The sequence below is a fragment of the Mytilus galloprovincialis genome, chromosome 2 (genome assembly GCF_965363235.1).
Source record: "Mytilus galloprovincialis chromosome 2, xbMytGall1.hap1.1, whole genome shotgun sequence".
Classification (NCBI taxonomy): Eukaryota; Metazoa; Mollusca; class Bivalvia; order Mytilida; family Mytilidae; genus Mytilus; species Mytilus galloprovincialis.
This window is the reverse complement of record NC_134839.1, coordinates 76,064,945-76,091,373: the sequence shown is the minus strand read 5'-3', so window position 1 is coordinate 76,091,373 and position 26,429 is coordinate 76,064,945. Positions and strand designations below refer to the sequence as shown.

Sequence of the window (26,429 nt, the reverse complement as noted above, 5' to 3'; positions counted from 1 at the left end):
TCATATAAATATTTTAATGCAACAATCATAGATCATAACTATTAAAATCAGTACATAATAAACAATTATGCTAGCACCTACAGCTTAAACATTAACATTCCAATCGTAAGATGAAAAATATAGTATTAAAAAAATGCTAAAAGATTGTCTTTATAAAACTTAATTTCTATCAATCTGAACCAGAATTAAGTTTAATGAAAATATTTATCAACATTCTGATTGGCGACTTCAATATTTCATACTTGTTTTTTTCTACTGCATGTTTATGAACTCACTAAAACATACCGCTCCCTGCTCTTTTATTAATATATCTTAAATATAAAATGACTTGGTCTATAAAAATTTACAAAATAGAAAACAGAGCATAAACTATTTTTGTCTTCTTGCAGCTAGGAGAGAGGGTCCTCTTAGCAATGTAGGACAAGACTAACATTATTTTATGGATATTGTAAGGTACTGTTCTTAAACTGTGTAAATTTTCTTTAAAATCTGTCAAGCTGCTTCAGTACATAGTTTAGCTTGAGAGACTATTACAACATATTGGAACTTTGAAGTGAGTAAGATTATCTCTCCTTTGAAATGTGGGAAAATAATCATACCAGTTAATGCATATTCTCAGATATTAGTCTTCAATAGCCCATTTGCTAATTACCGATTTGATTCTGTTATAACACACTTTTTGAACAAATGATTTCCCTTTATCAATCTTAGACTGGTTCTATACCGGACAAAATTGGCTTTTGCCAATGCAATGCATGATGAATTGAAAATGATGTATCGGCGGTTTAACTAATTTTTCATGAAAAATAGTTTCTGATGTAGTAAAAATTTAGCTTAACAACAAATAAATGTAATTAAAAGATTTCAAAACCTTAAAGATGACTCATATTACGCACAGGTTAATTTGTTCCTTCTGCTAGCTCTCCATTGTTAATAAAAATTAATGTCCCTCATAAGGGAGACAACTAAAAAAAAGGTCTCTAATTACAGGGTCAATTACGGGAATTGGCAAATGAACTATTGTGTAAATTTTATCAATATATGTCTAGCAATTTAGGAGGATTTTCTATAAGGTTTTACCATATATTGCCTGACAGATAATATTACACATTCATATTCTCAGATATGTTTCTACAACTTTGTAAATTTTTATCAATATCCAACTAGATGTTCAGGATGAGTTATGCTCACAAATTATCCAACATGTTGCAATATTAAAGTCAATTCAATTTTATCCCCTATATTAGAGCAAAAACAATTTTAGTTTTCTAGGAAATAGACCAAAGAGTTCTCTGTAAAAATTTAGGACAGTGATAACATTTCCCTATACACCCTCATTGAAAGTGTTATTAATACTCATTCAATTGTTAAGGAGGGAGTTGTGCTTTTAAGCTATTGTCACATGTTATGTGATTGAAGTAACTTAGTCTGATTACATCCCCTTTATTATTACAAAAAAAATTTTAGTTTTCTAGAATCTGGTTCAGAGAGTTTCTTTGTAAATGAAAGTCAAACCTAACATTCATGGGAAATATTCTGCAACCATGTAAAGCATCATTAAGCTAACCAGATACTTGCAACATTGAGGTCAATTCAATTACCTCCCCTTTTGAATGTTGACCAAACTATACACATCCTTGGGTAATGTCTTTCAAAAACCAATTTGCATTTAGGAAAAGTTAACAATGCAAGTCACATAGACAGGCAGATAAACAGACAGAAAAATTCTTAAATACCACCAATAACATTATTTTGGGAGGTATAAGAAACATCAACAAACACAATACTGTGTGTCCTAAAAAACTTTTGTACTGCGGGGAATTACAACAAATATGAGTAAAAATTTATCCTCTACCTTAAAAATTATCTAAGTCATAACAAATTTTAATCTGTTTAATGTATAATGATAAATCTTAATACAAATAATTATCAAACAAACTTTTCAATCCCATCACATGTATTATATATACAATGTTAATTTCAAATACAGCTGCACATATTATGCAATATATTCCCAGTTATTTTTGTCAAAGAATAAAGATGCCTATCTATAAACTTCTTGCTCTTTATTCTTATAAAACAGATTTGTCTAACAATGAGGTATTATATGGTGAGCAACATTAAAAATCACAGTCAAATTAACATAAACATATCCAAAAATAAATAAATACTGAAAAAAATCTTCATAAATTGAAAGAAATTAATTAAATTATATTCTAAAAATCAAGTCATTTGATTCACAAGTCTAATAGAAAACATTGATTATTTTATTTCATTTGCCATTCAGATTATACTAGCTTTAGATAAATAAAGAATTTTTGATAACTAAAATAAGTAAATGCTGTTTAAATATGATTTGATTGAATGATTTATGTGCTGAAGATGAAAAAAGTTCATATCATAGATATGCCTCTAGACAATAAAAATAAAAAAGATAATTACTTCTAGTTATATCATTAATAGTGTTTTCATTTCTATGGAAATTATAAAAAACTTCACAAACTTAACCTTACTTGAATCTTATTATTGGAGGTAGTTCTTGTCACAAAGAGTCAATTATATATTTTCTTAGGCAATACAAATGACTATTTGTATCTAGAATTAATCATTAAAATATAGGTATATGAAAGAAATCCTTAGCTGTTAAACTCAAACTTATGAACTTGCCATTACCTTTAAAGCAAGCAGGGTACTTCAAGAGCAAACTTACTGAATAAGCCAATATATTAATTACAAAGATTTTAATTTAGATATACATGAAAGTCAAAAAGGTCAATATGTCAGCCACTAGGAGAATGTTACTTTTAAAGCAATATTTTTGAATTATTTTGTTTACAACCATTTGTTTAAAAATATTTCATTTAGCATGGTATTTGCTCCCTCAATTCTTCATAAATAAATGAAAGTAATATAAATATAAATTAATTAACAGTTACAATTACAATCTTTCTTTTGACCTATTCTTGTGCAAGCATGTTTCTACTTCTTTCATCAGTCTAAGAACCAATTCTTCTTGGTAGGATAAACCTACGAACTGTACTCCAACAGGTAAACCTTTAGAGCCCTCTGAAAACTGTAGGAAAAAAAAACAATATATAAGTAATCAGTATGTGAAGTATTACACTTTTAGTTTTAGTTCTTTATTATTAATAACAAATCAAAATCACCTTACAGGATTTCCTTTTGTAAATGTCAAATGTTATATTTTCTTAGTGTCTTTTTATGAACTTGTACAATTCATGGTAGTCAGAGAAAAACCACCTACCTTTAGAGGGACTTTATTTTTAAATGAACAGCCTAGCGTTTGTGATGAATAAATAAAGGCAACACTGAACAGTTGTATACCGCTGTTCAATAGTCATAATTCGATAAAGCAAACACAAATCCTGGTAACAAACTAAAACTGAGGGAAACAGATCAACTATAAGATTGGTACAATTCATTGTAGTCAGATTTAATGCTTGAATTTTAATGAGAGTAATCTGTATTGGACATTCAAAAAAGCCAAAATCTGATTAAAAATTACAATTGAATACAAATTACAAATCCAAGTTTTATTACAAGAATGTTGAAGACCATTAACAATTTATATATACTATAAACCAAATATTATCTATAAATCATTATGAATTAAAAACAACCAGAATCTTCATTAATGCAAATTAGTTCTTCTTCCCAACAAGTAAAATAATCTGCTTTAGGTATTAAAATGTTTCAGCATTCTGTTCACAAAATAGGATTTTCTATTTAATTTATCAAATGACATCCCATTTGAGTATTTACACAGTGTGATTTTTGTAGAAACAACATTAGATTTATAAAATCAGATGGGAAAATGTACTGTGTAAATCCACCTTTAGTTGAATGTATTACGTTCAAAATTAAACCCTGATGTGTAAAATTATAGGTTATTGAAATTGAAATTTCGAAATGCACAGCAGAGTACAAATTAGAATTCAGCTTGTTGTATTCCTGATATATGGAAAAACATTTAACAATGTTAAAGTAGTGTGTTAAATTTACTAGAACTAAGCAAATTATACAACTATGTATGCCATAAGTTATAACTTGAATTGGACAAGGGAGATAAATCACCTTCTTGATGTTTTTTTCCAACCATGTATTAGATGGGTAATGTTGGAAGTTATCCAGATCAGCCTGTGTCACATTTGTCACCTTCAAGGTTCCTGCAGTATAATCCAACAAATTGTAGAGGTTTGTATAGGTTACTCCACCTGAAATAACAAATAAAAATTGTACAACTAGATATCTGAAAACACGACAAAACAAGAATGTGTCCCAAGTACTTGAAAGCCCCATCCGCACTATCATTTTCTATGTTCAATGGACCGTGAAAAATTGGATAAAATCTTTAATTTGGCATTAAAATTACAACGATATCATAGGGAACATGTTTACTAAGTTTCAAGGTGATTGGACTTCAACTTCATCAAAAACTACCTCGACCAAAAACTTTAACCTAAAGCGGGACAGACGGACGGACCAATAAACAGACATGAACAAACGGATGGATGGACAAACGAACGGAGGCACAGACCAGAAAACATAATGCCCATAAATAGGTCATAAAAATGCAGTAAACAAAATATTTTGATTTAATTTTCTAGAAACAAGAACCATAATTGGTAAATTCCATCAAAAATATAGGTGTACTTGATAAAAATACTCTTAAAATTAATCATTGTACCAAAAATAATTTCAATTTTGGAGGTAAACCAAAATTAAAAAAAAACATAGTTTCATCAGTAGTTTATAATGATCTAATGAACAAGTAGACTTGTTTGTAGATCATCTTGCTGATAATTTTTGCTGTTAAATTTGGTCAAGAAGTTTCAGAGTGTATATGATTTTTGTCAAATTTTACGACTTAGGACAACAAAAGACTTGAACAGGTTTAGCTTAAGATATCACAAATTTTTAAATTAAAAGTGAATTTTCTATCTATGCCTTGCCAGTAAAACTGCATTTGACAGTGGGAATTCCCCTCTTCCCTACCGTAGTTATTTTTTAAACTATAAATTTTCAGGTTTAAAACGTTATATACCTGATACATCTGTGACTCTCCCTGAAGGAACTGCTGTAAAGGCAAATCCTGGACAAATAACAGCATCTAACTTGTTATCTCGCCATTTCTTTAAAAAATCGGCTCTGTAAGTCTGAAATATATGAAATTTCAGATAAAATTCTACCTTAGTTAATACAACTCCAAACACATTAATATAATATGAAATACTGTGGATTCATTTTAATTAGTGGGATATCAATTTTCGTGGATTTTGTGTTGCAAAGATGAACCATGAATTCAAATGTTCAACGAAATAACTAATGTTCTATAGGCTTGTATGCAGACTTCAGCAAAACCACTAAAATTAAATATCCATGAAAATACAATGTTTACTGAATCCACGAAAATTGGTACCCACGAAAATAAATGAATCAACAGTAGCATTATACATTAGTTCATTTTCACTGTGGATCTGTAATCTTCTTTCATTAATTTATCTTCAAATAAAACAAGTAGATGGCAGCTCAGATGTTAATCTATATTACACATTCCTTATAGCAATATATATTTGTGCAGGTGACATTTTTGGACTTTATTGTGAATATGCAAGAAATAGAAAATAAGTGGTATTTAAAATGCCAGTGGCATGTTTGGTTTTCCATTTTGGCTAACCTCCTTTTCAAGTGACAGTCCTCAATATGCATGTAATATTTGCCACTAGATATAAAACAAGCAATAATGAAGCTATGTATGCTGTGGGAATGTAATTTTGATATAGGATAATAATATCATATTATAATGTTTATTCTAACAGTACTGGCTATAAAATTGTTAAATGTGAAGTAAATGTGATACATAGAGTTATTGCTACCAAAAGATAAGGTGGTATGAATAAATATCAAGCTACTCCTATATATAGCTATTACTTTTTATTATTCATCATTTTGTGCATTATTTTGTCAATCAGTTTCATTTTACAGTATTCATTAATAATTAAAAAAAAAATGATTTAAAACATTTGTATATTATATCTTAATGGGGATTGAAAAGAGTTAAAAGAAGTGACTACTGTTTAAGGTACAGTGACATAATATAAGTATCATTACCTCTATATTTATAGCTAAATCCCAATATTCTGTTACTGATCTGAAAAGATTAAAGGCAATTAATATTCAGTCTTTAAGATCTTATTAGTCCCCTACTGAATAAGTTGAAAGGGGGTTTAGGTTTGTACTCCGTCTGTCCGTCTGCCTGTCCATCCATCAGTCCGACAAATAAGTTTTCCACACTTTTTTCTTCATGCTTGAAGATATTGATTTGATAATTGGTATATAGTTTTATCAATATAAGTTACAGATCAAATTTGAATTTTGTTTAGGTCTGATGATTTTGTGCAGAGTTTTTATAAATTAAGTACTATACAAATAACTTACTCTACACCACATCCACTTTGTAACAATATAGAGGTAAACTGGTCCTGAAAAAAATGACAAAAAAATAAAATCAATGTTGCCTGTATCAAAATCTAAAATATAAGTTATGGAGAAATAAACATACATTAAATTATAAAACTATTGAAAAGAGATAATAATAAACTAATTTGTATTTTTTTTTTATTGGGGATGGTACTTCCTATAATTTAGTGGTATGAGTGTGCCACAAAACAGGGTCCCTTTTTCATGCCTTGCTGGTTAGAACACCTTTTTCATGTCCTGCTGGTTAGAACAGGGTCTTTTTTTTAAACAAAGTATTTGTCTTGAACAGGATCGCTTATTTGATTATTTATCTATTTAAGATACAGTTTAGAACCCAGGTCTAGAACTGCATCTATTTTACACGGTCAAGAACTGCATCTATTTTACACTGTCAAGAACTGCATCTATTTTACACGGTCTAGAACAGGGTATGTTTTTCATTTTTTTTGTTTAGAACAGGGTATGTTTTTCAATGTTTTCTGGTTAGAACAGGGTATGGTTTGGCAAGTAATTTAGGCACAGTTATACCGGAAAGGATAGTTAGTAACCCCTCCTTCATTAAAATAAATTCATGAAATCTTTGAAGCAGTTTGTAAAATGAATAGAGCAAATATGACACATAAATTGTTTACTGTATGTCGTATATTTTTTATTATTGCTTTTTAAATCTTAATAAAGAAATTTCTCTTGGTGATCATCAAACCAAAATTTACTGTTTAGAAGACAAATTAAAAATTTAACATTGCCTGTCTTTCTTTATTACTCCTTGATTTTATATTGTGTTCATCTAAAAGATAATATATCAGTTGATTTGAGATGAACTTGTTTGTAGTAAAATCTCAGATTCAAGAAAGAAAATACTTCATTTATACTGTTTTTACAACAGGTATCACAAATATTATTGCATCATACTCTAGACATGTATTACTCAGTCAAAATTATAGGTTTTTTTTTAAACAAAATTGTATTTTTTTAACAAAAAAAAAAGACAATCCCAAACAAAAATGTACTAAACAAACCAAAAAATGTTAAAGCAGTTTTACCTTTGTTATCATCTTGGCAACATAACTAAACATTTTCCTAAACCAATTTGGCAGTGAAAATGCAAACATAATCCTACGTAACGAATTATCAACAATGTCTTTGTCTCTGAAATATAAAGAAGTTAAAAATGACAAAGAAACTCTCTATGAATAAGTTCCATATAATTATGATTGAACTTTCTATAAAAGTGACTGCAAATTAACATAGAAATCAAAATCATCCCAACATAAGAAGTACAAAATACATTGTCAAACCAGATGCTCCGCAGGGTGCAGCTTTATACGACCGCAGAGGTTGAACCCTGAACGGTTGGGGCAAGTATGGACACAACATTCAAGCTGGATTCAGCTCTAAATTTGGATTGTGATTAAATAGTTGACACAGCATAGGTTTCTGACACAGAATGAATGTGGTCTAATGAACTTAAAATACTTTTTTTTCCTTTGAGCAATTCACTATGCTGTTGAATATTAATCCTCTCAAAAAAATGTTTGAAGAAATTTTCTTTTTATTTATGAAATCTGAAATGAGAAAATTTTAACCCCCCCCCCCCTTCCCATTTTTTTTTCACATCCCCCTGTCCCTTTTTCCAAAACTGATCTCAATTCAAATTTCTAATGGAGTTTGCAACAATAACTACTCATTTAAATACATCATAAAATATTAAAATGTAACAAAAGGTGCTTGTTATCACTGAATGGTAAAGATTGTTTTAATTTATCAGTTGGTAGTAAAAGTGAATATACATTGTATATTGTATAAAACAATGATTTAAGTTGATTCAACTACTATTCTGGACAAAGAAAGATAACTCCAATCAATTGAAAATTTCTTGCTATTGCACAATATTGTGCAATTAGATATTTCTTGCTATTGGGCAATACTGTGCAATTGAAAATATTTGCTATTGAACAATACTGTGCAATTGAAGATTTCTTGCTATTGCGCAATACTGTGCAATTGAAAATTTCTTGCTATTGCACAATACTGTGCAATTGAAGATTTCTTGCTATTGCTGAATACTGTGCAATTGAAAATTTCTTGCTATTGCACAATACTTAATATAATAATTTTGGATCCTGATTTGAACCAACTTGAAAACTAGGCCCATAATCAAAAATCTAAGTATATGTTTAGATTCAGCATATCAAAAAAGCTCAAGAATTCAATTTTTGTTAAAATCAAACTTAGTTTAATTTTGGACCCTTTGGACTTTAATGTAGACCAATTTGAAAACGGGACTAAAAATTAAGAATCTACATACACAGTAAGATTTGGCATATCAAAGAACCCCAATTATTCAATTTTTGATGAAATCAAACAAAGTTTAATTTGGACCCGATTTGGTCCAACTTGAAAACTGGGCCAATAATCAAAAATCTAAGTACATTTTTAGATTCAGCATATCAAAGAACCCCAAGGATTCAATTTTTGTCAAAATCAAACTAAGTTTAATTTTGGACCCTTTGGACCTTAATGTAGACCAATTTGAAAACGGGACCAAAAATTAAGAATCTACATACACAGTTAGATTCGGCATATCAAAGAACCCCAATTATTCAATTTTTGATGAAATCAAACTAAGTTCAATTTTGGACCCTTTGGGCCCCTTATTCCTAAACTGTTGGGACCAAAACTCCCAAAATCAAACCCAACCTTCCTTTAATGGTCATAAACCTTGTGTTTAAATTTCATAGATTTCTATTTACTTAAACTAAAGTTATGGTGCGAAAACCAAGAATAATGCTTACTTGGGCCCCTTTTTGGCCCCTAATTCCTAAACTGTTCAGACCTCAACTCCCAAAATCTATACCAACCTTCCTTTTGTGGTCATAAACCTTGTGTTTAAATTTCATTGATTTCTATTTACTTAAACTAAAGTTATTGTGCGAAAACCAAGAATAATGCTTATTTGGGCCCTTTTTTTGCCCCTAATTCCTAAACTGTTAGAACCAAAACTCCCAAAATCAATCCCAACCTTCCTTTTGTGGTCATAAACCTTGTGTCAAAATTTCATAGATTTCTATTTACTTAAACTTAAGTTATTGTGCGAAAACCAAGAAAATGCTTATTTTCCCTTTTTGGCCCCTAATTCCTAAAATGTTGGGATCAAAACTCCCAAAATCAATCCCAACCTTCCTTTTGTGGTCAGAAACCTTGTGTTAAAATTTCATAGATTTCTATTCACTTTTACTAAAGTTAGAGTGCGAAAACTAAAAGTATTCGGACGCAGACGACGACACCAACGTGATAGCAATATACGACGAAAAATTAAAATTTTTGCGGTCGTATAAAAACTAAACTTAAAATGAAAACTATGGGCTTCAGTAGCCTGTTTGACTCATCTAGTATCTATACATACAATTTTCTAGTCGGACTTACAAAACAGCTAACCTTTAATCTACACCAGGGCAATCACAGCCAGTTAATAACCCTATATAATATTTCATGATTAGCCTTGATATTTTACTCAAATATATATATCAATATTGTACTAGATGACATATCAAAGCTAATTATGCAATATGCAACATATAATATCATATTTATTCATTCGTATATTATGATATTATTACGTAAGTATTTCTGTATTGGCCTGAGGCGAAGCCGAAGGCCAATACAGCTGGCCGAGGACCAATAACAAGGCCAATACAGAAATACACATAATAATATCTTTATTAATTAACTACAGTGTTACAATATTTTTTTAATATCATTTCAAGAGATAAATATTTTTACCTTGAAGTGGAACTATCCAAATCTCAGTTTGTTTCTTTGTATTAGATGCAATACATAATGATCTGGTGCTGTTTCCAGGTGTCTTCAGCATTTTCTCATCTGATGAATTTTTCTACCCTTTTCAGTCACTATAAAGTGTTACAACTTAAATTTAGACGCAACACATAAATAGTAATTGGAAAGGTACTGCCATTGCATGTGTTATGCAGAAACTAATTTAAAATCGATGTGTACAATCGTGAAATTATGAGGTCGTCAAGAAATGAACTTTTGTGATAATCTACTCGTTCCCCAAACCTGAAATAGTTCTATCGTCTGCTTTCAAAATACCTTTTAAATGAATGTGACCGTCTTTCGCCTGAAATGTATGCCATACTGACATTTTCAGCATGTTTAAGATCACTAAATGACAACTGCGTCTTCAAAACAACTGTTTACTTTCAGTTTGTGTTTATCGTGACTTTCGATGTAAAATCTAGAGACGTTCCGAAATCCTGCACTTGTGTCAACTCGGCCAATATAGAATAACTCGGCCAATACAGAAAAAAATCTGTATTGGCCGAGTTATTCTGTATTGGCCTAGTTTACACATTATATTGCATAGGCAGTTTTCATCATATTAAGTCCAATAACAGTGTAGTTAATTAATAAAATATAATAAATGGGGAATGTGTCCATAGGAACACAGGTGATGCTCCCGCTAGCATATCACGTTTTAAAGGGACATAACTCCAGAACTATAAATGTAACACTACCAAAATTTGAACTTTTGAAAATTTGAGTTTTGTGGTAATAAGCATTATATATACTGTGGATTTTTTTCGTTGGTACTTTTTTTTTTGTGGATTAGGGAAAACTTGCATGATGGTGCAAATTTGTTATTTGTAGAACATTTAATTTGGTGGTTCACCTGTAACCACAAAATTTACGAAAATTGGTATCCAACGATGATTAATGAATCCACAGTACATTTCATATAACAATTTAGTTGAGACAAACTTAGGTAAGAGAACGGCAATTTTTCCTTTTGTAAAGGGGCATAACTCTTGAACAATTCATACTGGATCTGTGTTTTATGGTAATGAGCATTGTGTATAAGTTAAATATCATTTGGTTGAGACAAACTTAACTCGAATAATTCAAGCCCTTTCCGTGTCCGATTTTCTCCCACACGAGGGCTTGAACTCCTTATGATCATTGGCCGCGTCGCCTGCTCTCTGTGAGAGAGAGCCAATCAGCTACGATCAGGATAACGAGTCTGCGCAACTCTCTTGTAATTGTCTTACTAAACACGTGTGTTCAATTAACACAAATCCGATAATAATTAATTATTATCAATTAACATCAGTTTACATCACTTAACATCAATTAACATCCGGAACTCCTCCTTCTTTAGCTGCCAATTTAAATCAAAATTCCCATATTGCAAAGCGGTGTGAAAATTCCGGTTGACGGTCTTGATCGAGGAAGACGTTCAGGCGTTAATGTAGCCTTCGTAGATCAGCGAAATATAACGACTGAATTATTCGGGTTAAGACAAACTAAAGTCAGAGAACAGAAACTAAAAATTCAACAATTTTTCCATTTGTAAAGGGACATAACCCTAGAATGGTAAAATGATGCCACATAAATTCATATTTGATCTGTGTTGTGTGGTAATAAGCATTGTGTAAATGTTTCATAACATTTTGTTGAAGCAAACTAAAGTTAGAAAATGGAAATGAAAAATTCAGCAATTTTCCCATTGGTAAAGGGGCATAACTCTAGAATGGTAAAAGTGACACCACCAAAATTCAAACTTGACCTCTGTTTTGTGGTAATTAGCATTGTGTATAAGTTTCATAAAATTTGGTTGAGGCAAACTAAAGTTAGAGAATTGAAACCAATTTTGGGACTTACAGATGGACAGACACGGGTAAAACTAAATGCTCCCTCCGTTAAGTCGGGGGCATATTAATTTGCAGCACTATATTTGCAATTGGTGCCACTGCTATTATAGCAGACATGTTCGGTTTCTGAAACATTTCGTGCATGTGGGGAAAGATTTTACAATTTAAACTAGAGGCTCTCAAGAGCCTGTATCGCTCACCTGACTCTACTTGGGTTTTTGAAATCATATAAAAGAAGATAAAATTTGGCTACAAAGTAACAACACTTGGCCAGCACCTCATTACGAAAGGAACATTCATGCTATCCTTGGCTTCATTCATTTAAATGGTTCTCTAGAAGAAGACTTTTGTATGCATTTCCCATAGGGTCCTATGTTAAACTAAGTCCCCAGCTTGCGACCATCTTGGATGATAGATCGGCTACAAAGTAATAACACTTGGTCAACACCTCATAAGGAACATTCATGCCATGTTTGGTTTCGTTCCATTCAGTGGTTCTCTAAAAGAAGTCATTTGTATGCATTTCCCATACTATATAATATGTTAAGCTAAGTCCCCTGCTGGCAGCCTTCTTGGATGATTGGTCGGCTAGAAAGTAACAACACTTGGTCAGCACCTCATAAGGAACATTCATGCTATGTTTGGTTTTATTTCATTAAGTGGATCTCTAAAAGAAGTCATTTGTATGCATTTTCCATAGGGTCCTATGTTAAACTAAGTCCCCCATTGGCGGCCATCTTGAATGATGGGTCGGCTACAAAGTAACAACACTTGGTCAGCACCTCATAAGGAGCATTCATGCTATGTTTGATTTCATTCCATTTAGTGGTTCTCTAAAAGAAGTCATTTGTATACATTTCCCATCACTTGGCCCTTTGGGCCAGGTGAGCTAAAAAGGAAACAATGTTTCAAGAATTCATAATGTTATTTGAATTTTAAATAAATAAATAATTTTCTGTAAAAACCTTAAATATACTTACAACACATTTAAATAACTTTTTCCACCGTCTGCAAATACAGATTTCAGGAAAAGTGCTGCCATTCTGTAAACATCAACAGGTTTAAAAGGGACCAACTGTAAAATATGAAAAATTTATGATTATGTAAAACAGAACTTACTACATGTACTAGGACTGAGCATTGAAAATATTTATATCTCTACCATCAGCTTAAGTTAACCAAACAATTTACTCTACTGTAAAAATAGTTTTGTTGTAAAATTTGTTAAGCTAAAGACACACACTTGAATTTCAGGAACCTTAAACAAAGGAAGAAGGGTTGAGTACCAAACCATACTATTTGTTTTAAAATATGCATAAGTTAGGAACCTAATCATTGGTCTACATTGCTAAAATCTTTTTAACTATTGTTTATTAAATAAACTTTATCAAGAAATTTGTATTGGTTGAAGATCTTTCAGTTGAATTTTTCTTTCCTAAACTCAGGCCAATTTAAAGTTTGATATATGGTAAAAACTTAACTATTAAGGACAGATTTATATTCTAATTAAAAACTGTTCTAGACTGACTAAACATTAAGCAAACAATAATTATCAATCGTATAAAACCTTTTACAAGAATATAAAATGCATTCAGTATTTTTCCAAATACTACTAAAACAATACCATCTCATATGAATATTCAATATTACACAAAAACAAGAAAACTTACTGTATGACCTTGGCATTCTAAAATAGCCTTGACCTCCAACACTGCCCTCTGACATGCAGGGGCAGCCTTTATGTTACCATCATCTATGTAGAATCCTATTATCAGCTTATTTTTTCCTGTAAATATCTACAATAGTAAAACAAATGATTGCTGACAGGGAGGTACGATAATAAAAACCTGAAATTAAAAATAACATCCAAATTTCTGATCAATTCCATATCCCCAAAACAGAGGAAGGTACTTTAATTTCAACATTTGCATTATCGAAATTACAAAAAAGCGAGACACATCTCTGTGATAACAGTTTATTTTAGTCTAATGCTCTGTAATGCCCTCAAGTTGTAATACATTTATTACACAATCATTGTCCTGGGTTAAAACATCAAAGGTGTGTAAAAGCCAGTTAGCTCACTGTTACTATGAATTGCAATTACTGATTTTACCAACTGAGAAAGTTAAAATCAGTTTAATTGAGTATTATCAATTATAAAGTGGCATTTACATAATTTTTTTCTCAACTTCAAAACCACTAAAATTAATCCCCACAAACCTACTTTTGAATACAAAACCACGAAATTTTAACCCAACAAAAATTAATGTTTATACAGTATTATAAAACTTTAGTTCAGATTGTCTTAAATGTGCTGAATGAACACTTTATTACACAACAAAATGGTCATTAACTTATTCGCCCCCCCCAAGAGATTTCTGGAAAATCAGGCATTTTCGAAAATTTGCAATCATATGCAAATTATATGCAAATTAGCAGACTCTTGATGCTGTAACTGGTGCTCATCTATTAAACTATATATTGGGATTTGGGGGCGGATGGCATGGGTGGGGGGTGGGCTGGGAGGTGGAATATTTTCTCTTGGGTTTGAACCCACCCACACTTAAAAATGGTAATTTTCCATCTATTTTCCGATTTTAAAACGACCTTGAGAGGTGAACATTGACAACACTGTGTTTCTTTGTCATAAGGGTATTACCCTATAGTTACAGCAGTCCATTCATGCTAACTGGGAGTATGTGGGACTTGAGTGTCTTGCTGGGGAATTATTATTGTCAACTAAGGTCTGCCTAAATGTCCGTTTTTACAGATTTTTGACAAAATGGTGACCTAGATTTTATGGACTACATTCTTATTGGCCATATTATACGTTGTTGTGTTCCTAAACCACCTATGCATGCAGTTATGATAATAGTTTATACCTACAGTCACTTCCAGTTACGTAGTGGCCATCAGAAGATGCCCACCCCCACCTGATTTTGGCTACTTTTCACGTTTTTCCGATTTTGAACTCTTCAACGGCTTTCAAAGTGCCATATTTTCATGAAGGAGAGTTTATGGACCATGAATTGCTTGGTTCAAGTCCCTGCTATCATAACAGTTCAGCTGGGGCAGTTCAAAAAAAGTATGGAGGGTCATACGGGCCATCAAAGAATGGTTGTCGCAATCACGCCTACAGGCGGGATTGGGGGGCTAAAGGGTTAAGGTGAGGTTTAGAAATTTTTGTCAAATGTACGGACTCCTTGGTTTTATTCCTACAATACAGAGTAAAATATTTGCCCCATAACACCCATTTTGCTTTCACATAAAGACTTCAATGGCCCATTTAAGGCAATTTACTAAAATTTCTGCAGATAGTAAATTTCTTTTCTTTCGAAATGAGACACATATAATACCAATGCAAATATAAGGTAAAAGTCAGCTTTTTCCGGTCATTTAAAAAAATCAATTATCTTGAAAAGGTGCTCCATAACCTATCATATTTTTTAACTTAATATGTTGTACCTTTACTAATGCTCTTCTGATTTAAAGTATCAATTTTAAAATCTAGATTTTTTAAATTTCACCTAAGTGCATTCTTTAAGCAAATGATTCTTTATTACCTCCTCTCTGAAAGGTATAGGTGGCACTGCTGGATCTAAATTAAACATCTCTGGTACCAGTAAACATCTCATACAGTTAACTAGGCCATCTACCTCGGCTGCCATTGGTCCTGTCTGGGACTGTACTAAAACATATCACAAAATTCATTTATTATTAGTTAAAAGGTTGAACAAAGAACATGAAGAAATATATTATTCAAATTATTGTAGTGAATACTAAATAAGGTGCCAAATTTTAAAGCAAATAGCCGAATGAAATTTTAATAATTGATCAACCAAAATCTGGAACCTAAAAGGAGTAGGTCCGGTAAGTGCTGATTTTGGCCTAAATTTTAGGTTCATCTGCCGAAAGATTTTGGACACTTCTTAAACACTTAAGTGCCTATTTCAGTTGATTAAATTAGTTTATGTCAAAGATTTCAACTGATTTAGTCATTTAAAACGCCCCGATTCAATTTAAATATGAAAAATTTATCAAATATGCCAAAAAATGTCACTTTCAGATGGTTTTGTCAAAAATGAAAGTAGCCACATCCGTGTTCATCCTCAATCTTTATATATGTTTTGTATAATCATCAAATACAACTTACATTTCAATATTAGGAATGAACACAAATGCGGCCACTTTCATTTCAGACAGAAACCGTCAAAAATTTAACTAAAATGCTAAAACTGTGAAGATTTCAGTAATTTAGCATGACTTAATGATGCTAGAACCTGATATATGTGCATTGTATTGTCAAAAACAGCCCATATTTATGTAGCAGAAGCATTCTACTTTCAAATGAATAACTAAAAGTATACATTTTTATAATTTTGTAAAACTGTTATATTTTGGGGCCAAAAAGGGGTCTTACTGAACCTACTCCTATGAATATGTAGAGCAAATAAAATGTCAAATACTCATTAATTATAAATGTTTACACTGCAATAATAAAATCAAAATATAATCTAGAAATTAAAATAAAGATTATGAAAAACTACTGCAGAGAAAAAAATTATATATTTGTATTTAAAGAAAACAATATGTTTATGGCTATCATCATGATCATGAATGTTATTAAAAAGTTCAAGTGATATGAAGAATTGTTTACATTTTCATAACTCCTTTTATTTTATATAGTAATTAAAAAAACAAATGTAATAATTATGTGAAAATTCAAGGTAAACTGCCTATCAATATTATATCATACTGTCAGATAAATTAATGAAACACTTTGAAATTCACATCTGATTGAATACTACAAATGATTTACTAAGGTTTCATAGGCAAAAAAGTTTCATTTACTTAATTAATGAGTTTCTTAATATTGTAAGATATATCTAATGTCTTTTAACTTTTGTTTTTCTTACCTAAAGTTTCTCCTTTGTTAAACATGTTTTGGCCTTTGCGACTGCAAAGGAAGTAAAATTATTGGTCAAGCAACGTACATCTTATAAATAACTTTATTAAAAGTCAGTCATATGTACATTGTCTTAAAATAACACAGAAACTTAACCTTTATCAAAACTTAATTATAATATACAATAATATAGAACATAAAATGAGTAAAAAGAAATAATTCACATATAAGCTTTCAATATTTCAACATATTTCTTTTTTTTTTTAAAGTGAAGAAATAGTAGAAAAGTCAAATAAAAATCTTTACAACTTGTATGAAATAATTTGAAAATGCATGTTGAAAGCCCAATATATGTTTAATTTTAAATCATATCATCAACTCACAACTTTTGTAAGGGACCAGTTATACAGTCAAACCTGTATTTAAAGTTCAATTTCAGAACCATTGTAAGCTGACTTTTTAGGAGAGGTGACCTTTGAAATGAGGTTTAAAATACATAGGTATTACAGACTACTACAGCTGGACAGGGATGACCTGACAAGACAGGTTTTTGGCTTAAGATAGATGACCTTTAAGTATGTTTGACTGTACTTTATTGTAATTAATGCAAAGTATATTAACCTGAGTCTACCACCAGATGGTTTTAATGAGCAACATCCTGCCATGTGTGCTGGGATCCTCAGACTACCACCAATATCTCCTCCCATTCCTAGAATAGAACCTCCTCCACCAATCAGAGCAGACTCACCACCTGATGATCCCCCTGGGATCCTAGTGGGGTCGTGTGGGTTCTTTGTTGTGCCATATAGTGAATTAGAACATTCAAATGTCATTAAAGTTTGTGGAACGTTGGTCCTGACAAATGGAATTGCCCCTTGCTTCTTTAAAACCTATTTAAACATTACATGGTCATATATCAAATGTAATAGGACAAACAAATCATATGTTGTAAGTTTATATATATATTTTACCCTCAAAAGACTTACTAAAAATAAGGCAATGTAAAAGTACAAAGGAGCTTGTAATGTCATACTGTGGGTTCATTTATTTTCGTGGGTATCAATTTTTGTGGATTGCTGAAAACGTGTATATTCACGGATATTTGATTTCGTGGTTTAGCCAATCTCTGCATACAAAGCCTATATAAACACCTTATCGCTGATCCCGGCTGACCTGGTCGCTTGAACTTTTGACACATACAGCAATCACTTTTTCATTGTGGCATCAGATATTTTGTTTTATGACGTCAAAATTTTACAGGAACATGTTTGATATCCAGTAATGGCGGACAGATAGCAATAAGGTGTATTGAAATCATGTTATTTGTTGAACATTTGAATTCTTGGTTCATCTGTACCAACAAAATGTTATTTGTTGAACATCTGAATTCGTGGTTCACCTGTACCAACAAAACCCATCAAAATTGGTATCCAACAAATAATAATGAATCCACAGTAAATAATATTCTGGTATTTTATATACAGTAATTTCAACTACTTAGACCACTCAGTAAGCCAGGTACCAAATTATTTTTGTATTGGACACTGAATAAACTTCTATACTTATTATTTTTTTCCTGATTAATTCATCCTATTCCAAATTAGGAATTTTTACCAAAACATACCGGTTAATGATATTAGCTGGTAAATTAATTTATTAATAATTTGAGATATATTTGAAGCTGTTTTTTATTTTACCAACGAGAAACTTTTAATTCTTTGAATGTATTTTCTTTGGAATAAATTTACTGTTGTCTTTTTGTATTATTTAATTTTGCAAAGGGGTGGTCTAATATTTGAAGAATTTAGCGCTCAAATGCCACATACCAAGACCTATCATTCAACCATATGCGAAATTATGAGTAAAGGGTGAAGATTGGCACCTGTTAAAATGTTTAAACCTGTTGGATTTTTATGCACCTTTTCTAAGTCAAGATCCTGCTGCTCAGTGGTTATCATTTTTTTGGTGTGGTACATAAGTGTTTCTCGTTTCTCAGGTTTTTCTTATGTACCGTAGATAAGACCATATGTTGTCCTGTTGGAATGGTTTTACACTAGTCATTTTGGGGTCCATCATAGCTTGCTGTACATTGTGAGCCAAGACTCCATGTTGAAGCATACTTTGACCTATAATTGTTTAATTTTTTAACATTGTGACTTGGCTGGAGATTTGTCTTAGTCTTTAGTTTTCTATGTTGTGTCTTGTGTACTATTATTTGTCTGTTTGTCTTTTTCATTTTTAGCTATGGTGTTGTCAGTTTATTTTCGAGCTATGAGTTTGAATGTCCCTCTGGTATCTTTTGCCCCTCTTTTGTGTCATTGGCACTCATACCACATTTTTCTTATTTATATATATATGACATACAAATCTATTAAATCTTCATACCTGGACTAGAACATTTTCTTCAGTTACTTTCTCATCAAAATAAAACATCATCCCTCCTGTACAGGGGTATCCTGGCATAGTGTATGTCTCCTTGATGCTAACAGGTATTCCATACAATGGACCCTTCTTTCTATCTGAATCTAGTTGTTTAGCTCTTTCCTATATAATAAGAAAATAAGGAGATACCTTCAAGACTGATCAGACAATTCAGAATCCTTTGATTTCATATCCTATCAAGTCAACACAATGAAGCAGCAATGTTGTATTACAAAAATTATAAATAAAAAAATACATTATTTGATTGATTGGTGTTAGCTTTGAGCTGCCTTAGTGCAAAAAGGCTATGTACCCCATATATCTAACATGTACTATACACCTCAGATGTGTATTATGTACTAATATACCTCAGATGTGGCTTCAACACTTACCTCTGAATCCTGTACTAGTTCTGTAATACAGTTAGTCCTTTTATCAACTTCCAATGCCTGAATAAAATAATTATAAATGTAAATGTGTGTTTTAACTTCATAGCAATTGCAAATATTAACACAGTTCATGTACCAGTAATAGAAGTCCATGATGGCTCTGATGTCGGAAGGCCTTTACATTTTTCTTTTTAAGGGCTAAATTAAAAGAAGCTTTGACAATCTACAGATATCTTCCATTAAAATTAAATCCGAAACCCTTATAGGGAAAGAAATAAAAATTTAGCTAACTCCAACATTTTGTCTTTCTATGAAATCAAATCTATATACATTGACTTGGATTTTAAAATTACTTAATAACTTAATCTATACCATAATTTTGAACACAATGGTTTATATTTTTTTATTTGCAACTTCTAAGTTTTAAACTTACCTTGATTTGATAAACATTTAACACGTCCACTGCAGACAGTTTCCCTGACTGTAGTTCAGCTTGGAGTTCTTTAAATGAAAGGCTTAGTATTCTTTTTATTGTGTTGGTACTTATCTGCGGATAAACTTTAAACTTTATAATCAATCTTTACTAACAACATTGAAAAACCATATCATGTACTATGAGTTCCAAGGGAGAACCAACAACCTATAAGGTAGAGGAACTGTTAATCCTAGTCAATTATCCTTGTCAGGTATGTGTACCATATGCTAGAATTGGAACTCACAAACTCAGCAAATACAAATTTACTCGCATTACAACACAAACATTTCAAATTAAAATTTTTGTTTCATGTAAACAATTTATCCTTTAAATTTGAAAATCCAGAAAAGTTGAAGCAAACATATAGATTTTCATGAGTTTGGGATAATTAAATAAATCCTTTAAATAACATATTTTTACAACATATTTGTGGTTAATGTGCTCTGTTGTGCTGTCCAAAATGTTTTTTTGTAATAGCAGTTATCCTTTTTATGTTAATCACAGACCATTCAGCTATCATTATTATCAGTTTAATGCTTTAAACCATATATTACCTCTTTCCCTTTTAAATGCTCTTCAAGTTGGGCTTTAGACAGTTTACGTTTTTCCCTATTCTTTTGAATTTTTTTCTTTATCTGTTGCTTCTGAACTATATCTATGATTTTCCTGACTACTTGATTGGATATGTAGACTGCAGCAACGACACCACACAGAATTTTAGCACTCCCGTTACGATCCTCATCAGGTTTCCAAAATGGTCTAATTAGTCTATCCATCTACAAAAAAAAGTTGACAGTGGAAAACCATACATCAACTAATCACAGTACAAGTGTGCTTGTATCTCCCTGAAGGACCTTAATTGGAATACAAACACATCTTGTTGCATTGTAGTGAATTCAGGTACCCTGTGTTTCATCTTGTATCAATATAGAAATATGCAGATACAGGAGGAATGATTGCCAATTAGACATCTATCCACCAAAGTTCAAATGAAGTGGATTTTAGCAGTTGTAGGAATGAGAAACTTCCACACTGTTGAGTTGGCTATAAAATGCCCCAACATGAGAAATTTGTTTTAATTGAGAAAATTAATGGCCTTATTTATAAAACAAAATAATTTCCCATAAACAAATATATGACAGATGTGAACCAACAACAATCTACTGAATTACAGGCTTCTGACCTGGAAAAGGCAGCAGGGTTAAAGATGTTAAAGTGCCAACCCTACCTCTAACCTGGGACAGTTGTGTAACAGCATGAACAAACTATGCAAAACAATAAATGAAAGAAAAAATATACCCAACTATATCAGTCCTATTCAGGACCAATAAATATTGTCAGGTATACAATGTTGTTGAAATGTGTACATTAACAAATTGTTTTTACACAAGTTTAACTTTATATTGATTTATTGAATACCTGGATTTTGCTTAAAATATTGAATTAAAAAAATAAATGATAAAATCAATACAATGAAATCTAGTTTAACTTTCTACGAAATGAAACAAAATCCATTTAAATTAAAATTTGAATCAGAATATTTCTTTAAAATAATTATAGAAACAAAAATATTAATTTGATTATCTTTTATAAAGCAAAAATTATTTTTTTAAAGAAACTTTTATAATATTCATATTTTCTTAAAGTTTATTATGATACAAACTTCTTCTGGTTTGACATGGGGAAGAGAAGATATTTATTTGTACAGTTATGAAAACTTTTGTATATCACAAAATTTAAACTCTCGTTATACATGTATTACACAGGATGTTTATTGTCACCTGGTTGATTTTGGTTTGCACGTCTACCTAACAATATATTGTTATGTAACATTACAACCCAAGTCAAAGTTCACCTGTTCGTCAAGGGATGGGATTTTAAATGTATAGAATATTTATCTATAATAATTGTTGGGCATTGTTTTTTTTTCTCTCTCTTTGGACGAAAATATTTGTTGTTCTAAAAGGAATGTATAAATATATTTCTAAACAAAGATAAATTATACAGAAAAATAGGAAAAGCACCTTTAAACTAGAGGCTCTAAAGAGCCTGTGTCGCTCACCTTTGTCTATGTGCATATTAAACAAACACAGATGGATTCATGACAAAATTGTGTTTTGGTGCTGGTGATGTGTTTGTATAGATCTTCCTTTACTGAACATTCTTGCTGCTTAAAATTATCTCTATCTATAATGAACTTGGCCCAGAAGTGACTAGAAAATATTTTGTAAAAATTTACAAACATTTACAAAATTTATGAAAATTGTTAAAAATTGACTATAAAGGGGTATAACTCCTTGAGAAGTCAATTGACCACTTTGGTCATGTTGACTTATTTGTAGCTCTTACTTTGCTGCACGTACATTATTGCTGTTTACAGTTTATCTAAATCTATAACTAGAGGCTCTAAATACATAATTTTCAAACTACATACCCTAAGGATAATTGTTTACAACTTTGGTTAAATTCATCTTAAGAGTTTCAGAGTAGAAGATTTTTCTAAAAGATAACAAAAATTACGAAAAATTGTTAAAAAATTTACTATAAAAGGGCAATAACTTCTTAGGGGTCAACTGAGCATTTTGGTCATGTTAACTTATTTGTAGATCTTACTTTGCTTAACATTATTGCTGTTTACAGTTTATATCTATCTATAATAATATTCAAGATAATAACCAAATACGGCAAACTTTCCTTAATTAAATTAAAATTACTAATTCAGGGGCAGCAACCTAACAACCGGTTGTCTGATTCATCTGAAAATTTCAGGGCAGATAGATCTTGACCTGATAAACATTTCTACCCCCGTATCAGATATGCTCTAAATGCTTTGGTTTCAGAGATATAAGCCAAAATCTACATTTTACCCCTATGTTTTATTTTTAGCCATGGTGGCCATCTTGATTGGTTGGCCGGGTCACCGGGCAGCAACCTAACAACCGGATGTCTGATTCATCTGAAAATTTCAGGGCAGATAGATCTTGACCTGATAAACATTTCTACCCCCGTATCAGATATGCTCTAAATGCTTTGGTTTCAGAGATATAAGCCAAAATCTACATTTTACCCCTATGTTTTATTTTTAGCTATGGCGGCCATCTTGATTGGTTGGCCGGGTCACCGGACACATTTTTTAAACAAGATACCCTAATGATGATTGTGGTCAAGTTTAGTTAAATTTGACCCAGTAGTTTCAGAGGAGAAGATTTTTGTAAGAGTTTACGGACCCTATGGGCCAGGTGAGCCTACAAAAAGAAGGGATTTTTTTTTTTTATTGTTAACTATTTTCTGTTAACAGTATATCCTGGATGGTAAAGGGACAGAAAGTCACAGGACATAAAGTCACAAATTTGGTAGGACAAAGAGTCTCAGGACAAAAAAGTCACAAATAATCTGTTGACAGTTGTTGGAATATGTAAGAGAAAGTCTTGAAATATTTACTTTTTAATACATATATTCATATTAAAGTTTATGAAATGTGTCATTATACTAGAAAAATAAAGATTTATTTAATTTTAATCGTGCAAAAAAAAGATTTCTTGACACCATGAAGCCATTCAAGTGCCAAGCCACTTTGACATTTTGTTTTTTTAACAATCATTTAATCATCTTTGATATTTTTTTAGTAAATTTTGTTTACAAAGTTGGTTTATTTACAATAGTTCAAGAAAAATACAAAAATATTTTTGTAGAAAAAAGCGTTTTTTATTCAAAGAAAACAATCAGAAAAAATGAATTGTGACTTTTTGTCTGTGACTTTTTGTTCTGTGACTACTACATTCATCCTGGATATCTGTGAAAATAATATGTTCATGTGTCACACTTAAAATAGTAATTTTTTTATAAAGAAATTTTGAAATCAATCATATCGAAATATCACCAAAGAAAATATCAGAAACTTCAGATATTCTACATGAAAAATTAAATTTAATCAAGGAAAGTTTTACTATACAAATCCTCGATTTGATGCAACATTTCCTATACATCATCCGCTATTTTGAAAAATCCCGGAAAATTAACTTTTTTAAATCAATGTTTGAGAGAAATTTCCCAGAAATAAAACTGTTTTAAATAGTATTTTTCGCCAGATATATGTTTGAATATACTTAATCGATTTGCAAAGTTTTATTTTTATTAACAGAATTTCTATATTTGTTGTACAAGTAGACATGGGTATCGGTACATTTAGCATTGAGTCAACGGAGAAATATAACGAGAAAAAGTACATGTTTTTATGATTCTCCAGTGACAGAATTTAATCAAAAATTAAACTGTTAGGACCAATATTGTTTGATAGAAATATGTTTGAATATCAAAGACAAGGATTGATTTGCAAAAGTTAGGAAGCGGGCCTGGTTAATGAGAAAATTAAACTTTATTGAGGCATCTATGCATTTTAAATGGGGCAATAAAATACAAAATGGGGGCTTGTGTACGTCACAAAAGTCACGTGATGTCTGACTTAGTTGGATATGAATATGTTATACACAGGAAACAACAACTTACAATCCTACAATATCATTGGTCGAGAGCACTTTGCTTAGATAATATTCTAATGAAAGATGATCAGATAGGTACAGTAACACAATAGATTGCATGTTTTGTCACTTTAACAGTAAACTGGGCAACCCAAATTTTAGTAAAGTGCGATAATTGGTACATTAATTAATTGCTAGATTATAGCCAATATATGATCATATATAGTACATGATACAATGTATAACCAGAAAATGCCAATCAATTATTTGCCATTTCCATGCTTTAAATCCAGTCTAAACAAATATATCCCTCTAAATAAGAATAACCCTCTATAGAAGGATATAATCCCTCTATAGACTTTACAGGTATAAACACCATACGGAGGGTTTGATCCCAACCTGTTCAGTGGAGGATCCAGGGGGGGGGGGGTCCGGGGGTTGGAACCCCCCTTTTTTTTGGCCGATCGATTCAATGCATTTGAATGGGAGCATATAGTTGGAACCCCCCCTTTACTCTGGGTTGGGAACCCCCCTTTTTAAAATGGCTGGATCCGCGCCTGCTGTTCATGGGCCATCCTTGGGTTAAGGCATTAGTGGTAATTATTAATATAGATATAGCTCAGTAAGATATATAATTGGAGGTGTGTTATAATATTGTCCGAATTATTGACCTTTGCTCCATCTTAGCCTTTGCACTTACAATTAAGTTACAGCTTCAACACCACAACCTTTCCACCCTGATTTTTAATTTCAGAATCTGCTGTTAAGATATGTAATACTAATGAAAACGTTCAATTGCCACTTGTTATGTTAACTTCTAAGTTTTAAGTTGTTTTCCGTCTGCTATACTGGTTTAAATCATATCACTTTAGGAGACAAACAAAAAGCTCACATCTCATGGAACCAGTAGTGTTAGATTGTAAATACAATACGTTCTGGAAGCAGATATGTAAAAATTCCGAACAGGTAAAATTCTACTTCACAATATATATTGCATTCAATTGTTAAAAAAAAACATTAGTATTTGGAGATACTGAGGACATTTCTTGTCTAAGAATGGATGAATTTTGTCTTGGATGAATTTTGTGTCATCTGGGACATAATACATTGCCGTCATTATGATAGGCCCAGGTTTCTTAAAATACAATAGTAATTGAAAGCATGAAATATTTGCCACTGGAAGTTAACTTGAGCATGTTGAGCAATCAACAGTCGATCAATCATTAAATACAGGAAATGTCAGACAGTTTCTTTTAAAAGTTATGAAATAGACTTATGATTTGTATGTTTATGGCCTGAAATCACTGATTAAAGACGAATATGTAATTCTGCTCGGAAAAAAAAATCCAATAACTATATACAGGGAAAAAGTACACGTAATTTCAATGTTTGTATACAAACAAGGAATTGTATATTTGAAAGGAATGGAAACGCGGCAACTCTTTCGGTTGGAAATATGAAAAAATATACAATTCCCAGTTATATTTTGTGGTCATCTAAATTCACAGGGTGATCCTTCTTGAGAATATATAAAGATAAAAAAAAACCAAGATAAGTAGAAACTACTCTTCAGTGTAAAATCATGGA

The 26,429-nt window shown here is 31.3% G+C and overlaps 1 protein-coding gene across 1 annotated transcript; it reads right to left on the bottom strand.

Moving 5' to 3' along the window:
- On the bottom strand, positions 1-25,743 carry LOC143064416 (vitamin D3 hydroxylase-associated protein-like). The gene is made up of 16 exons (XM_076237232.1): positions 25,543-25,743; positions 20,919-21,140; positions 20,323-20,436; positions 19,893-19,949; positions 19,465-19,623; positions 17,701-17,969; positions 17,090-17,130; positions 15,737-15,861; positions 13,844-13,969; positions 13,154-13,248; positions 7,545-7,650; positions 6,460-6,503; positions 6,133-6,172; positions 5,066-5,177; positions 4,096-4,235; positions 1-3,073 (listed from the first exon to the last, which is right to left on the bottom strand). The coding sequence occupies exons 2-16, from the start codon at positions 21,138-21,140 to the stop codon at positions 2,939-2,941; spliced, it is 1,785 nt and encodes a 594-aa protein (XP_076093347.1). The 5' UTR covers positions 25,543-25,743; the 3' UTR covers positions 1-2,938.
- Between the last annotated feature and the right edge of the window lie 686 nt (positions 25,744-26,429).